Source organism: Nansenia antarctica (genome assembly GCF_963989245.1).
Source record: "Nansenia antarctica genome assembly, chromosome: 7".
NCBI classification, from domain to species: Eukaryota; Metazoa; Chordata; class Actinopteri; order Argentiniformes; family Microstomatidae; genus Nansenia; species Nansenia antarctica.
Genome location: NC_137677.1, coordinates 40332349 through 40346579, shown reverse-complemented (window position 1 = coordinate 40346579; position 14231 = coordinate 40332349). Strand labels below are relative to the sequence as shown.

Here is a 14231-nt window from a genome sequence, read left to right as displayed (position 1 = left end):
CTCCCTCAGGGGTCACAGCTGAGCTCCCTAAACCGTGCCAATGATTGAAAAGGTGGAACCCCAATGTACAAGAACGAGACAGGGACAAAAGGTTGTAGCCCCTTCAATCATCTCAGCTTGCTTACGTGTTTTTTTTGTCAAGTGTGATGTTGGGGTACCTTGTCTCAGCCACGTGTTCTTAGAATATTTAAATGTTTTATTTTAACTAATGACGTTACTTTTCAGGATGCCATGTTGCAACTGGCCGGGGACTTCAGCTGAAAATTAGCCGACTAGGCTAACGCTGCCTTTTTTACTGTATTTTATATGGTTCATGTATTTGGATTGTCCTCGATATAATAAACTAATAAACAATTACGATGTGTCAATACAATTACAACAACAACAACAACCAAAAACACTTTTGAAATACATGCACGATAACAATAGTGTTGCTTGCTTACAGCAAGCGCACTAATAAGAGGTTCAGCACTATCTCAGAAAGTTAGAACCGCCGAGACCAAGGTCAGGTCACAACGGACTGGTCGGAGCACCTTGAGGAGAATGCAGTGTTCAGCTCTTCAGTCAGGTCAGCAAGTCTTCAGGTACAGATAGTTTCCCCCGAAAACAGTGCCCATTCTCCTTGAATACGAATGCACTTTCTGCAAAGGCAATATGGCTAATGGATCGCCGCGAGTCATTTCCTTACATTTCCACCCCCCCCCCCCCAAAAAGTGGATGTTTATGAAGACGCGGGCCTGTAGGCAGGGGTATTTATTTTCCTGCCGATTCTGCCGAGAGTATTCTGGCCTTTCTCCTCCGTGACTCTCACTCAACAGCCATCCATTTGTGTGCCACAGGGTTTATTTATACGTTGCAAACCTTCATCAAGGCTAATTTGATGGGGAAAGAAAAGGGGTAAGAAAAGGGAGAAAAGGGTATAAAAAAAAATATCTTAGGAAAACGCAGCTGCTATGAGGGGCCAATTCTGTCTAAATAAAAAAGACGCCCTCCGAGAAGTATCTTACAATAATATACAAGTGTTCTGGGGGGTCACAGGGAAGGTCGTCCCCATAAATATACAGCAAATTCTTCAGTCACACACTCTGCGGTTGGATATGGCAAAATACAAAGTGCTCCGACTGGCCAGAAAGCCTTTTTTATTTACACCCCCGGTTCAGCGATGTGGTGAAAAAGCAGTGGTGTTAACAATAGCAGAACTGCTTCAGGGAGGAGAAAAAAAGAAAAAGAAAAACATACAGAAGTCATGACATGGAGAGAATCGTGAATTTCCAAAATGCTCTTAAAGGCCTCTGAAGTCACGCATGAAAAAAATGCTACTCACTTATTAAAAAATCGGGGGAGAAGTTCAACCGTGAATCGAAGAAGGGGTTAGAGTCTCGTTCCTGAGCGGGGGTGTTTGATAAACGTCAGTGTTTAAGAATGAAGCAGGGCCTTCTGTAATTTCAGACCTGTCATGCTGAGGGGGACGAGGAAGCTCAATATTTACATTTTTTTAAACCCTCCATGTTCCACCATGATTACAAGAGACAAACGGCTCCATTACGGCGACCCCCTCAACCCTTTCATGTCAAGAGACGGGTGGTGGGGGGGGGCTCCTGTTTGGACTGCAGGGCACCACCCCCACACACCCATTAGATGCAAAAAGGGCCTGGAATCCAGAAAATTGATGAGGCTGCATTAAGTCAATTAAGGAGAGAACTGTGGGGCTGCGCTCAGGTTGCACCACTGCCTGGGACGTCGGGGGCAGGGGGGGGGAATCTTGCTTGATTATTTGGAAACTGAGGGGGAATCCAGTCTGATTACTTTGAAATGAAGAATACAAGGAAAACGAGACCACAGCACAATCTGAAGCTGCGTTGGGTGGGCAGGGGGGGCTCTGTCCTAAGGCCAGCTGAGAATGGGCTCCATAACTTTTGGAGCTAGACGTGTGTCGGGAAGCTGGAACGCTGGGAGTCTGGCGCATGCCAGGGGGGGAGCCCAGAAGAGATCCGTTCTTCTTCTCCCGCTCATCAAGCAGCTGGGCTGGGATGCCCTCACTGGGGGGAGAGAGAGAGAGACGAGGGCTGGGGCTGGAAAAGGAGGAGGAGAGGGGGTGGTCGACAGGGCCTTTCCGCATGAGCGATGGCAGAAAACATAGCATCCATCAGAGTCAGTCGGTCAGCTGGGCAGGGAGAGCACGCTTCAGCGGCAGGGACCACCCAAAAGAGCCGGCCTAGGTTACACCACACCACTGGAGCACGGACAAGAGGCCTTCACACTGATTCACTGTGTAAATATTGACTGTAGGAGCTCTCTCTGGCCAATAAACACGCCGTGGGGAGGGAAGGTGAGGGACAGCGATAATGCCGTCACGTCAGAGTGGAAGTCGTCTTCAGAGTCACGAAATAATAATTCGGTTTATAACAATTTACGGTCGAAGCATGAGGAAGTAGGGGTTAGGAGGCTACGTTTTGTAGCCAAGCCACATAAAAGTTCCACCAGAGAGGAGAATTAGAAAATCTTAGATTAATTCATCTTAATTGGAAAGCAAGAAGCATATTAGTGTACAAAACTGGTGTTTTGATAATTTTATGACCTACCCTGCTCGAGAGAGAGGGGTAATAGAAACTCTCAAGAGAGCCCATTCTATTAGACGAAACGTCCTATAAAAACAAGTCCCCTTCAGTTTTACTCAAGTTGTGTGAATTTATTGTAATAAGATTTTAGGAGATCATAATACAATAAAATGTATTGTACATTGTATGTATTGAGAATAAAAATTAGATCATGCATTAACTATCCAGGGAGAGGATTAACTGGTGAAGGCAAGCTTGAAGAGGTGGGTTTTGAGGGCCTGTTTAAATGTTGGGAGGGTGTTGGCCTGTCTGATGTGGTTGGGCAGGGCGTTCCAGAGGGACGGGGCTGCGGCTGAAAAGGCCCTATCACCCCAGGTCCGGAGCTTGGTCCTGGTGGTCTTGAGGGTAGTTTGGTCATCAGACCTGAGGCAACGGGAGGGGGTGTGGAGGGGGATGAGGTTGGCAAGGTAGGAGGGGGCCAGATTGTTGATGGCTTTGTAAGTGATGAGTAGGATTTTTAATTGGATCCTGTATTTGACAGGGAGCCAGTGTAGGTTTTGGAGGACAGGGGTGTTGTGGTCACGGCGGCGAGTGGAGGTGAGCAGACGGGCAGCAGAGTTCTGTACGTATTGGAATTTGTTTTGGATGTTATCAAGCAAACCGTAGAGGACGCTGTTGCAGTAGTCGAGTCGGGAAGTTATGAAGGCGTGGATGAGTGTTTCAGCAGCGGAAAAGGACAGGGAGGGTCGGATGCGGGCAATGTTCCTGAGGTGTAAAAAAGCAGATTTAGTGACCTGGTTGGCATGGGGAAGGAACGAGAGGGTGGGGTCAAAGATGATGCCGAGGTTGCAGACGTGGTTGGAGTTACGGTGAAGCCATCGATGTTAATGTTGATCCAAAACAAATGAAACTGAAAACCTTCAAGCGCTTCAAGGCGTCTCGCTGATATGATCTGCGAGGTCACGCTTGTTTTACTGAAGACATTTTCAGTGGGTTTCAAGGCCTTGCAATTACACTTGACTCCATTTGCAAGACACTTTCTTTAGCTAACAAGGCTGTATGCTGTGAGCTGTATTTAAAAACCCACATCTCCAAGGAATTCAATTACCAGAAATAAAAGTCTGTGCATGGCTCATGAGATATCAAAACACAAGCTTGGATTTACAGGAGAGAAATGAGAAAGAAAATGACTTTCGACATCATAGTTAGGGCTGTCACTGCATTGCCCTCTAGTGGGCATCAATGTAACAACAACCTCTGAACATCACCGACATCTTACCTGATCTTTTGACTTTGGAGATGACGGTGTTGATTCAAAGTCTTTCTTCGTTTCAAGGATTCTTTTAACCAGCCCACCTGTAAGGAAATTACAGTTATTACTATTAAAGAGATAACTTTTCCCAGTGCCAGCAGTAATAACTTTCCACAGTGCCTGCTGTAAAAACGATGCATCCTGAACAACGTTAAGCTGCAGTAATATCTGTAAATGATGGAAGCTTAGACAAGTAAAAACTCAAGGGGTCAATCAGGGGTGCCAGGTTTCACCGGCAACGTTATGAAACAACCATGCTGTGAAGATCTGAGACCATGTCTCACCGTGCTTCTCATCGCCTTGGAGCTCCACTGGGGACTCCTGTGGAAGAGGTAACCAGGACAGAACAGTCAGAAGCAGGCAGAGTTATCAGAAGCAGGCAGAGTTGTCAATACCGCCGCCCCTGTCCCCGTCCATGTTTCTGTAACGCTAAACTATATCGACCATCATGGTGCACAAAGGTTAGCCTGCTGGCCTAAACAAGCTATCAAACCATTCAAGAACCCTGCGGGTCTTAATAGTCTTCACAAAAAGAATAACGACACGCTTTTCCCCCTCCGCCTCATTCACCACCAACAGGGTTCCCACACCTTCTGAAACATGAAATTCAAGCACCTTTCAAGGACTTTCAAGACTCAATTCCCTCAAATTCAAGGACCCAACACAGCATAGTTTGAGACAGACCTAGATGATCATTTATATAATAGGAACTATCCGCTCACAGACAACAATTAAAAAGAGAGACTTGAATGTGTGAACACTAGATGGTCTCTTGCCTTCTCTACCACAGCACAGCAAAACAATAAATTGTGAAATATGTGTTAAGTTATTTACTAGTTGACGAGCTAAGTAAAAACATTTTGAATATATATATATTTATTTATTTTAGAGAGAGAGAGGGGGGAAATTCAAGCACTTTCAATGACCCATGTCTATTTTCAAAAACTTTTAAGACCTTGATTTATTTTTCTCAAATTCACAAACTTTCAAGGATTTCAAGGACCCGTGGGAGCCCTGCTTCTAGGTTGGACTAGGTGCAGGAGAACACTCACTAGCTCCATCTCAGGCATGTCGGGGGGGGCGGGGGCAGCCTCCTCCACCACAAACTGCTGGTCGTCCTCCTCCTCGTCCTCCGACAGCTTCTTCCCCTCCAGGATGACAGCCGAGGGGGGCTTGGCGCTGGCCAGCCTACGCCACACACAGACACAGAGGTGCTCAGTGTCTCTATGCCCTATTTCCTACGATACATCAAATACTTAACAATACAATGCGGCTATCATAAACTCGGTTTGCCTATAGGAGCCCCTGGTGAGCTGTCAATGTTGTTACTTTTAATGCCGTGATTGTTTCGGGTTGCAATCCACTTCTCTACCCTTCACCCAGAAGTGAAGCACTCCCCCTTGTGTGTTTATAAGCATTGGGCCAAGCGTGGCCATCATTTTTATCTCATCATCATTGTAAATGAACGAGGGGGAGGGGGGGGATGTGCAAGACACACACAGAAATCCTGAGAAGCCAAGGGTAGAGAATGAGTGATAACGCAAGCAAGTAGCTGGATGTATTTAGGGGGGGGCCGGGGGGTGACCTCTCTGCCGGGGTCACGTCCGTGTGGCTCTCCTGTCTCTTGACCCGGGCGGGAAAGGGCCGGGCGCTGCTGGGCCGGGGTATCCTCCGGGTGCTGTTGGTTTGGGGACAGAGGACAAACCACATCCATACATTCAGGACGCACGGCCACGGAACGGCTTTTACCTCAGGAAAAGTGTGTGTGTGTGTGTGTGTGGTCTGACCTGTTGGCAGTGTGGGGTGGTGTAGGTGCGTGTGTGTGTGTGTGTGGTCTGACCTGTTGGCGGTGTGGGGTGGCAGTGTGTCTGTGCTGTCTCCATTCTCCAGAGGGACAGGCCTCTCAGCCAATGGGGCGTCTCCTTCTACAACCAAACAAACACGACTCAACGCCGCACTATGTCCACGTACTCTATTCATATACGCTATTCAACAGTCCATATATACGCTATTTAAAAACACTATCGATGACAGCAAAAGACATCAAATAACTTCCAAGGTTCCTAACTTCCTTTACATTAGGTGAAGCACATTTCATGACATACATTCAAGCGTTATGGTACATAAGTCATCTTCAGCAGGGCTAACTAACTGAACGGATCGGCAGGTGTATATGCCGTACTGATGGACAGAGCAGATCGAGACACAGTGAGGGAAAATTGAGATTTGCAACAGTGCCCCCTGCTGTGAGAAGGCAGTGGAACAGAGAGAGAGAGAAAGAGAGACAGAGCAAGAGAAACACTCACCTCCTTCACTGTCAGATTCATCTGGAAATGAGGACAACAAATAGACAAAGTCACCTCCCTGTGACATGACACTCTCATACACTCTTCACTAGTGAAATGTCGACCCATTAAAGGGGGGGGGGGGGGGGGGGGGTGGATAGGGGTTGATTAGGGATTGAGGGGGTATGAGATGCACAGTTTTTTACCTTGGCCTGTTTTGGGCATACGCCTCTGCCCCTTGGCAGATGACGGCCGGGGTATTCTGACAGGACTGTCATGCTGCGATGGGAGAGGAGAGGGGGAGGGGGAGGAGAGGAGAGGAGAGGGGGGGGAGAGGAGAGGAGAAGGGGAGGAGAGGTGAGAGGGGAGGGGAGGAGAGGAGAGGAGAGGAAAGGAGAGGAAGACAACTGTGAGTGACTTTGACGAAGATCTGGTTTTGCAGAGGGTGTAACTTGGGACAGGGGTGGGGGGGGGGTACCCCATGCAGTTCCTCTTTGCAGTAAGCTGTTACCTGGCTGTCTGAGATTTCCGCTGGCTACACAAACAGAGAACAACAGGATGGAGTTAGAAGCAGGGAGTACCACTTCGCCCAAATATCATCACCGTGACAACCGTCCTTATAGATCTTGTTATGTCTGACACATATTAACAAGACTGACAGACCAGACTAAAACCACTCAGGGCTCAATTCTATCCAACCACCTCAAGTAATTCCGTAAATCAAAGGTATTGATGGTGGCTTTGATTTGAGACCAGCACTGACACGCTATTGGATTCACAACAATTCAACCAACCATCAAGTCTTTGAATTAGCTTGGTGTGTTAGACAGCGCTGGCATAAAAAAAAAAGCCCTCACAACCAGAGTGGAGAGCCTTGCACCTCAAGCTTAACCACAATGCAACTTTAGTGTAGGAAGACCAAGCTGCCAAGTATTTCTATAAGTTTACACTGCCATACCAAACTATTATATTACATGGAATAAGAGGCACAGGAAAAACCAACCACCACAAATATATAATGTATACAAATATATGATATATAATATACAATATAGGCCTAGATACTAAACTATAGAGACCCAAAAGATGAACGGATGCTTCACTGTTCCAATACGCATCACAGGGCACTGTATGTAATAACAGTAACAGAAAAGCCAAACATCTACAATGCTACGACTACGATCAGCTAGGAGGTAAGCAAAGCATATCACCTAGTAGTGGCACCGGCCATCCCTATATCAAGCGTAGCATGTGGTAGCTCTAAGGTCTAGACCAAGGCATTAGATTGGGATTGGGAGAGAGAGTGTACCTCTTCATCCTCTTCGTCTTCAGGTTGTGGAGGCTTCGATCGAAGGATGAGGCAAAAACGTTAACCACCATGACACTCACAGCCCATACATTAACTCACCAGTTAACCCTCTCCCCCTCCCATGTGTCCCCAGCACTACCTTAATTAGGCCCCTATACTTTCTTCTATTTACCTTTTGTTTCTTTTATTATTACTAATCGATCTTTTCAGTTTGTAAAGCGTCTTTGAGTGTCTAGAAAAGCGCTATACAAGTCTAATGTATTATTATTATTATTATTATTATTATTATTATTATTATTATTATTATTATTATTATTATAGGTGACATGAAGGGAGACAGAATGTTGTTCATCGTCAGCCTTAGGGGTTGAAGGTGAGAGAGTCATTGTTCCAGGATGTAGCCTAACAGACTTATAAGTTTGCTATAGGGATATCTGTGAGGCTTCTATACACAACATAATAATATGTAGGGACCATACATACAGTGGACTGATGGGACAGTACACTCAAAACACATTTCTGAGTGAAGTACTCTTTTTATATCAAAACATGTGTCCTTTGGTGGTTAAGACGTCATAAAAAAACAATCTGATGTAATGATTTTGATTGCACAGAGACTTTCTAATGTGTGTACATTAGATGGCGTATGGATTTCAATTCATCGCTAAAGCTGGAATCAAAATGCTAACTCCGGAGCTTTACTGATAAGCGTATCACCGTCGACCAGTGAGGAATAGAAAAAACAGAAGCGTCAGTCAATATTTAGACGGGGTCCAGTGGAGGATAGAGTGAGAGAATGAGGGGAAGGGAGGGAGACAGGAGAGAGAGCAATATATATATATAGAGAGAGAGAGAGTGAGAGAGAGAGAGTGAGAGAGTGAGAGAGAGAGTGAGAGAGACAGAGAGTGAGAGAGAGTGAGAGAGTGAGTGAGAGAGAGTTAGAGAGTAAGAGAGAGAGAGTGAGAGAGGGAGAGAGATAGAGTGAGAGAGAGAGAGAGAGAGAGAGTAAGAGAGAGAGAGTGAGAGAGAGAGATAGAGTGAGAGAGAGAGAGAGAGTAAGCTTACCACTGGGTCAGGCCTTGTGGTTTTACTAGGCTCCTCTGGGTGTGGTTTCACTCTGGTCTCGTCTGACGCTCTGCCCTACAAAACAAGGCGTGTTTCAGAAACAACGACAGACACCGGGACAGAGACCACATCCTCATCAGGAGCCGCCAACAGCTGGGGGTGTGGGGACATACCTTTTGGTCTCCTTTCTCCCTGGCTTTCTTCTTCTCTTCGCCTTCTTTGGGTCGCTCCTTCTCTCTGTGGTCTTTGTCTCGACGCTGTCTGTCCCTGTCCTTGTCTCTCTCTCTGTCTCTGTCTCTCTCTCTGTGCCCTGAGTCCCTGTCTTTGGTCTTCTCCCTCTCCCTCTCCTTCCCCTTCTCCTTCTCCTTGTCCTTGTCCCGTTCCCTGTCTTTCTCTCGGCCCTTGTCTTTGTCACGGTCGCGGCTCTTGTCCTTGTCGCGGTCTTTGGTGCGGTCTTGTTCGCGGCCCTTCTCCGAACGCTCGTCCTCGCGGTGCCGCTCCTTCTCCTTCTCCTTCTCCTTCTCTCCCCTCTTGCCGTCCTGCTCTCTGGGCGGGTCCGGGTCCTTCTGCTCCTGGCTGCCGCTGCGCTCTTGGATCTCGTTGCTCTCCTGGGGAAACACGCGCAGACAGGCACACAGGCACACAGACACAATGAAACACAAAGACACACAGGCACACACAGGCACATACAGGCACACACAGGCACACACAAGCACACAGACACACAGACACACAGACACACCGGCACACAGGTACACAAGCACACAGACACACAGGCACACAATTGTGACACCCTACACACACTGCTATGTTGTGTTGTACCAGATTCTCAACGGCAGGTGTCGACAACCCTAGGCATGCAAGGTGGTGCTGCGTGGCACGCCGATTGGTCATACAGCGGAAGAAATGTGTGTCGGGTTATTTTCATTGTACAGTGCCTTGCAAAGGTATTCACCCCCCTTGGCTTTTTACCTATTTTGTTACATTACAACCTGTAAGGGGTCTCTAAAGCTAGTGAACTCTAAGTTCACAACAAGCGAAAAACCTTGTGCGAACTGTGAATCACCAAGCGAACAGAGAGCACTCAGCATCCGTGCATGTTGATGTGGCGTGGCAAACACCTTCTCGTGGTGCCCTCCGTAAGTAGCTAATGATTGCTAAAGGCAAGAAGCGAAACAAAGTTTGCCAACCAGGGCCCCTCACCCGGGCTGGTGCTCGGCAGCAGCCGGGGGAGAGGTCTGCTGACCTCGAACCCAGAATACTGCAGCTGAACACCGAAGGACTAACCCCCAGTAAGATCGACGTCATCGAACACCTGGCCAATAGCACCAAGGCCCTCGTCATTCTCCTCCAGGAGACCCACTGCATATCAGCAGACAAGCTAGTTCTACCAAACTTTGAGCTAGCTGGGTCTAACCTGAGCAGGAAGCATGGCCTCGTCCCGTTTGTCCAAAAAAGGTTGAGCTGGACTCTCGCTGACCAATCCCCGGCTGACTCGGAGATTGAGTGGCTGTGCGTGGACGTTGCCGGTCTAAAAATCGTCAACGTCTACAAACCTCCACCCTCGCGAATTACACCAGTGTGTCTACCAGTGTTCCCCCACCCCTGTATCTATGCTGGTGACTTCAATTGCCAGCATGAAGACTGGGGCTACTGTACCAACTCACCCGACAGAGAGAACCTGGCTGTCTGGGCAGCTAATAACAGCCTGGCCCTGTTGTACGACCCCAAGGGCACAGCCAGCTTCCACTCTGGTCGCTGGAACACTGGGACGAACCCTGACCTGGCATTCGCAAGTGTCAGCGCTGACAACCGGCTCCCTGATAGACGTGTGCTAGGAAAGTTCCCGAGGTCTCAACATCGACCCTCACTGATTACAACGGCCAAACTCGTGGACCTTGTCCCGAGTGAGCCAGTGAAACGGTGGAACTTCCGAAAAGCCGACTGGAAACGCTTCCGCCTCCTTACCAACAAATCCACAAGGCACCTCCCATCGCCTAACACTAACAACGTGGATGAGGCGTACCGGGACTTCTGCGGCATGTTGGTGAAAGTGGCAAAGAAATCCATCCCACGCGGACGTTGCAATAGCTACAAACCGTGTGGGATGAGGAGTGTGAGAAGCTCCACTGTGCCTTCCTCCAGGCCCCTGCAGGAGCTGAGACAGACAGGCTTGCAACAGCCTTGCTGTCAAGACTCAGCTGTAAAAGACAGGAGCGCTGGGAGGAGGCTATTGATTCCATCGACTTCTCATGAGTATCATGAACAATCTCACTGGTAGGTCCAGACACTCCCCTCGTCACTGCCCCATCTCTGCAAATAAAATCGCATCACAATTTGTGAAAAGTGGGTCATACGAGGGCAAAGACCGCGAGTCGTCTCGACTTGTGGCAAAAGAAGTGTCAGACCTCTGGAGGGCCCCAACACCTAGCAGTGACTACATCTCCGGTGAATTCACCCCGGAGGAGTTCGCTGCTGCCCTCCAGCATCTAAAGCCAGGGAAAGCTCCGGGGCCTGATTCCATCTGCCCGGAGCTTATTCTCCATGCCGCACCCGCCTTGAAGTCCTGGCTGAGAGCGTTCCTCACTTCCTGTTTGCGCCAACTCAAGATCTGGCGAAGAGCCCTAGTTGTTGCGATCCCTAAACCGAATAAGCCTGAGGGGGACCCTAAGAGTTACCGACCCATCTCTCTGTTATGCATCCCCTTCAAGATCCTCGAGCGTCTCATCTACGCCTGCATCGAACCAATTGTCGACCCGCTGCTCCCATGTGAGCAGGCCGGGTTCCGACACGGGAGGTCAACCGTAGATCAAGTCACCCTGACGACTCAAGACATCGAGGATGGCTTTTCGGCAAAAAAGAAGGCCGGGGCCGTCTTTATAGATCTGACGGCTGCCTACGATACCGTATGGCATCGCGGCCTCACCTGCAAGTTGCTCCGCCTGCTGCCGGACAGGCACATGGTCAGAATGATCATGGAGCTCAACCGTAATCGCAGCTTTACCCTCACCACCGGTTGCAGACAGCTAAGCAGGCTCCGACGCCTCAAGAACGGCGTCCCTCAGGGATCGGTCCTGGCCCCCCTCCTCTATAATATCTACACCTATGACCTGCCCAACACACTCTCGCGGAAGTACGCCTATGCAGACGACCTCGCAGTGGTGTACTCTGCTGGAAATTGGCAGTCTGTAGAGGGGATTCTGAGCCAGGACATGCAGACACTAGTGGCATATTTCCGGAAATGGAGATTGAAGCTTAGCGAGGCAAAGACGGTGTCGGCTGCCTTCCACCTTAACAACAGGGAGGCTAAACGTGAGCTTAGAGTACACCTAGATGGAACTCCCTGCCATTTTCCGCTGAGCCAGTCTATCTCGGCGTGACATTGGAGAGGATGCTCACGTTTCGCCGGCACCTCGAGTCACTGCGCAAGAAGCTAACAGCTTGTGTGGCGTTGACGAGGCGACTGGTTGGCTCGGGCTGGGGTGCCGGCACAAGGACCTTGCGCACGGCAGCCCTATTCCTCGTTTATTCAACCAGTGAATACTGCGTCCCAGTATGGTGTCGCAGTGCCCACACCCGCCTCATCGACTCGCCTATAAACGAAGCCTTGCGCATTGTGACAGGATGACTGCGTCCTACCCCCGTGGACAACCTTCCCATTCTAGCAGGCATCCAGCCCGCAGGCATCCAGCCCGCAGGCATCCAGCCCGCAGGCATCCAGCCCGCAGGCCTCCGCCGCATGGGAGCCACAGCACGTCTCGCCTGCCGGGCCGTGGAGCTTAATAACCATCTGCTCCATGATAGGCTCACTATAACAGTGGAGCCCTCCCGGCGTCTCAAGTCGAGACACCCATTTGTGCCTGCCGCACAGGGTAGTGGTGGTCTAGTGGATAGTGAGTTGGACTTGGGATCGGAAGGTTGTGAGTTCAAATCCCGCCTGAAACCACACCACTACTAGTGTGCCCTTGGGTAAGGCACTTAGCCCTCAGTTACTCCAGGGGGAATGTCCCTGTAATTCGTAATTGTAAGTCGCTTTGGATAAAAGCGTCTGCTAAATGGCAAAATTAATTAATTAATTAATTAATTAAATTAATCTTAGGCAGCAATGCAGAGATCTTAATATCAGTGCGGCAGGATGGGTGGATTATATGTGGCGCACGGAGTGGGAGGCAAACACCTCCAAACTGTGACCACATCCCAGTCGCCGGCCCTGAGCCCCTCGGGATGGACTTGCCAAGGCTATCCTGGGTGAGGCTCAATCGTCTCCGGACCGGCGTCGGGCGTTTCCGCTCATCAATGCACAGATGGGGCTTGGCCCCAAATGTGTCGTGCGAGTGTGGCGCAGAGGACCAAACCGCAGATCATGTTATCCTGGATTGCCCGGTGTACCACCCACCCAACGGGGGGACGTGGCTTCTGGAGGGGTGTCCAGAAATATAGCCCGGGTGAGCCCCTCAACCAGGTCTCGGGGTGGTAAAAGGGTAGCCCCTCGGCCCCGAGCCTGGTGGAGCGGAGAGGAAAACAACAACCCATACGACGAAGAAGAAGACAACCTGTAATTTAAATGTTTTTTTAATCAGAATTTTATTTGATGAATCTGCACAAAATAGTCTTAGTTTTGAAATGAAATGAGAAATATATATATAAAAAAGAACTGAAAATTGGCATGTGCAAAGTTCACCCCCTTTATTGTGAAGCCCCTAAAAAGTTCTGGTGCAACCAATTACCTTCAGAAGTCACATAATTAGTGAAATGAAGTCCACCTGTGTGCAATCTAAGTGTCACATGATCTGTCAGTATATACACACCTTTTCTGAAAGGCCCCAGAGGCTGCAACACCTAAGCAAGAGGCACCACCAACCAAACACTGCCATGAAGACCAAGGAACTCTCCTAACAAGTCCGGGACAAAGTTGTTGAGAAGTACAAGGGTTGGGTTATGAAAAAATATCAAAATCTTTGATGATCCCCAGGAGCACCATCAAATCCATCATAATCAAATGGAAAGAACATAGCACCACAACAAACCTGCTAAGAGAGGGCCGCCCACCAAAACTCAAGGACTGGGCAAGGAGGGCATTAATCAGAGAGGCAGCACAGAGACCAAAGGTAACCCTGGAGGAGCTGCAGAGTTCCACAGCAGAGACTGGAGTATCTGTCCATAGGACCACAGTTAGCCGTACACTCCATAGAGCTGAGCTTTATGGAAGAGTGGCCAGAAGAAAGCCATTACTTTCAGCTAAAAAATAAGAAGGCACGTTTTGAGTTTGCAAAAAGGCATGTCGGAGACTCCCAAAATTTATGGAGGAAGGTGCTCTGGTCAATTGAGACTAAAATTGAACTTTTTGGCCATCAAGGAAAACGCTATGTCTGGCGCACACCCAACACATCCCATCACCCCAAGAACACCATCCCCACAGTGAAACATGGTGGTGGCAGCATCATGCTGTGGGGCTGTTTTTCAGCAACAGGGACTGGGAAACTTGAGGGAAAGACGGATGGTGCTAAATACAGGGATATTCTTGAGCAAAACCTGTACCAGTCTGTAAGTGATTTGAGACTAGGACGGAGGTTCACCTTCCAGCAGGACAATGACCCCAAGCATACTGCTAAAGCAACACTTGAGTGGTTCAAGGGGAAACATATACATGTGTTGGAATGGCCTAGTCAAAACCCAGACCTCAATCCAATTGAGAATCTGTG

The 14231-nt window shown here is 48.9% G+C and overlaps 1 protein-coding gene across 1 annotated transcript in view; it reads right to left on the bottom strand.

Annotated features, from left to right (window-relative positions):
- The window catches only part of traf3ip1 (TNF receptor-associated factor 3 interacting protein 1), a 34397-nt gene that overhangs the window by 5774 nt on the left and 14392 nt on the right, over positions 1 to 14231 (bottom strand). Inside the window, exons 5-13 of the mRNA XM_080535559.1 lie at positions 8703 to 9137; positions 8530 to 8604; positions 6362 to 6434; positions 6177 to 6197; positions 5711 to 5795; positions 5456 to 5548; positions 4919 to 5058; positions 4155 to 4181; positions 3838 to 3914 (exon numbers count right to left, since the gene is read on the bottom strand). Of these exons, the coding sequence (XP_080391685.1) occupies positions 3838 to 3914; positions 4155 to 4181; positions 4919 to 5058; positions 5456 to 5548; positions 5711 to 5795; positions 6177 to 6197; positions 6362 to 6434; positions 8530 to 8604; positions 8703 to 9137 (1026 nt within the window). The remainder of the gene's footprint in view (positions 1 to 3837; positions 3915 to 4154; positions 4182 to 4918; positions 5059 to 5455; positions 5549 to 5710; positions 5796 to 6176; positions 6198 to 6361; positions 6435 to 8529; positions 8605 to 8702; positions 9138 to 14231) is intronic.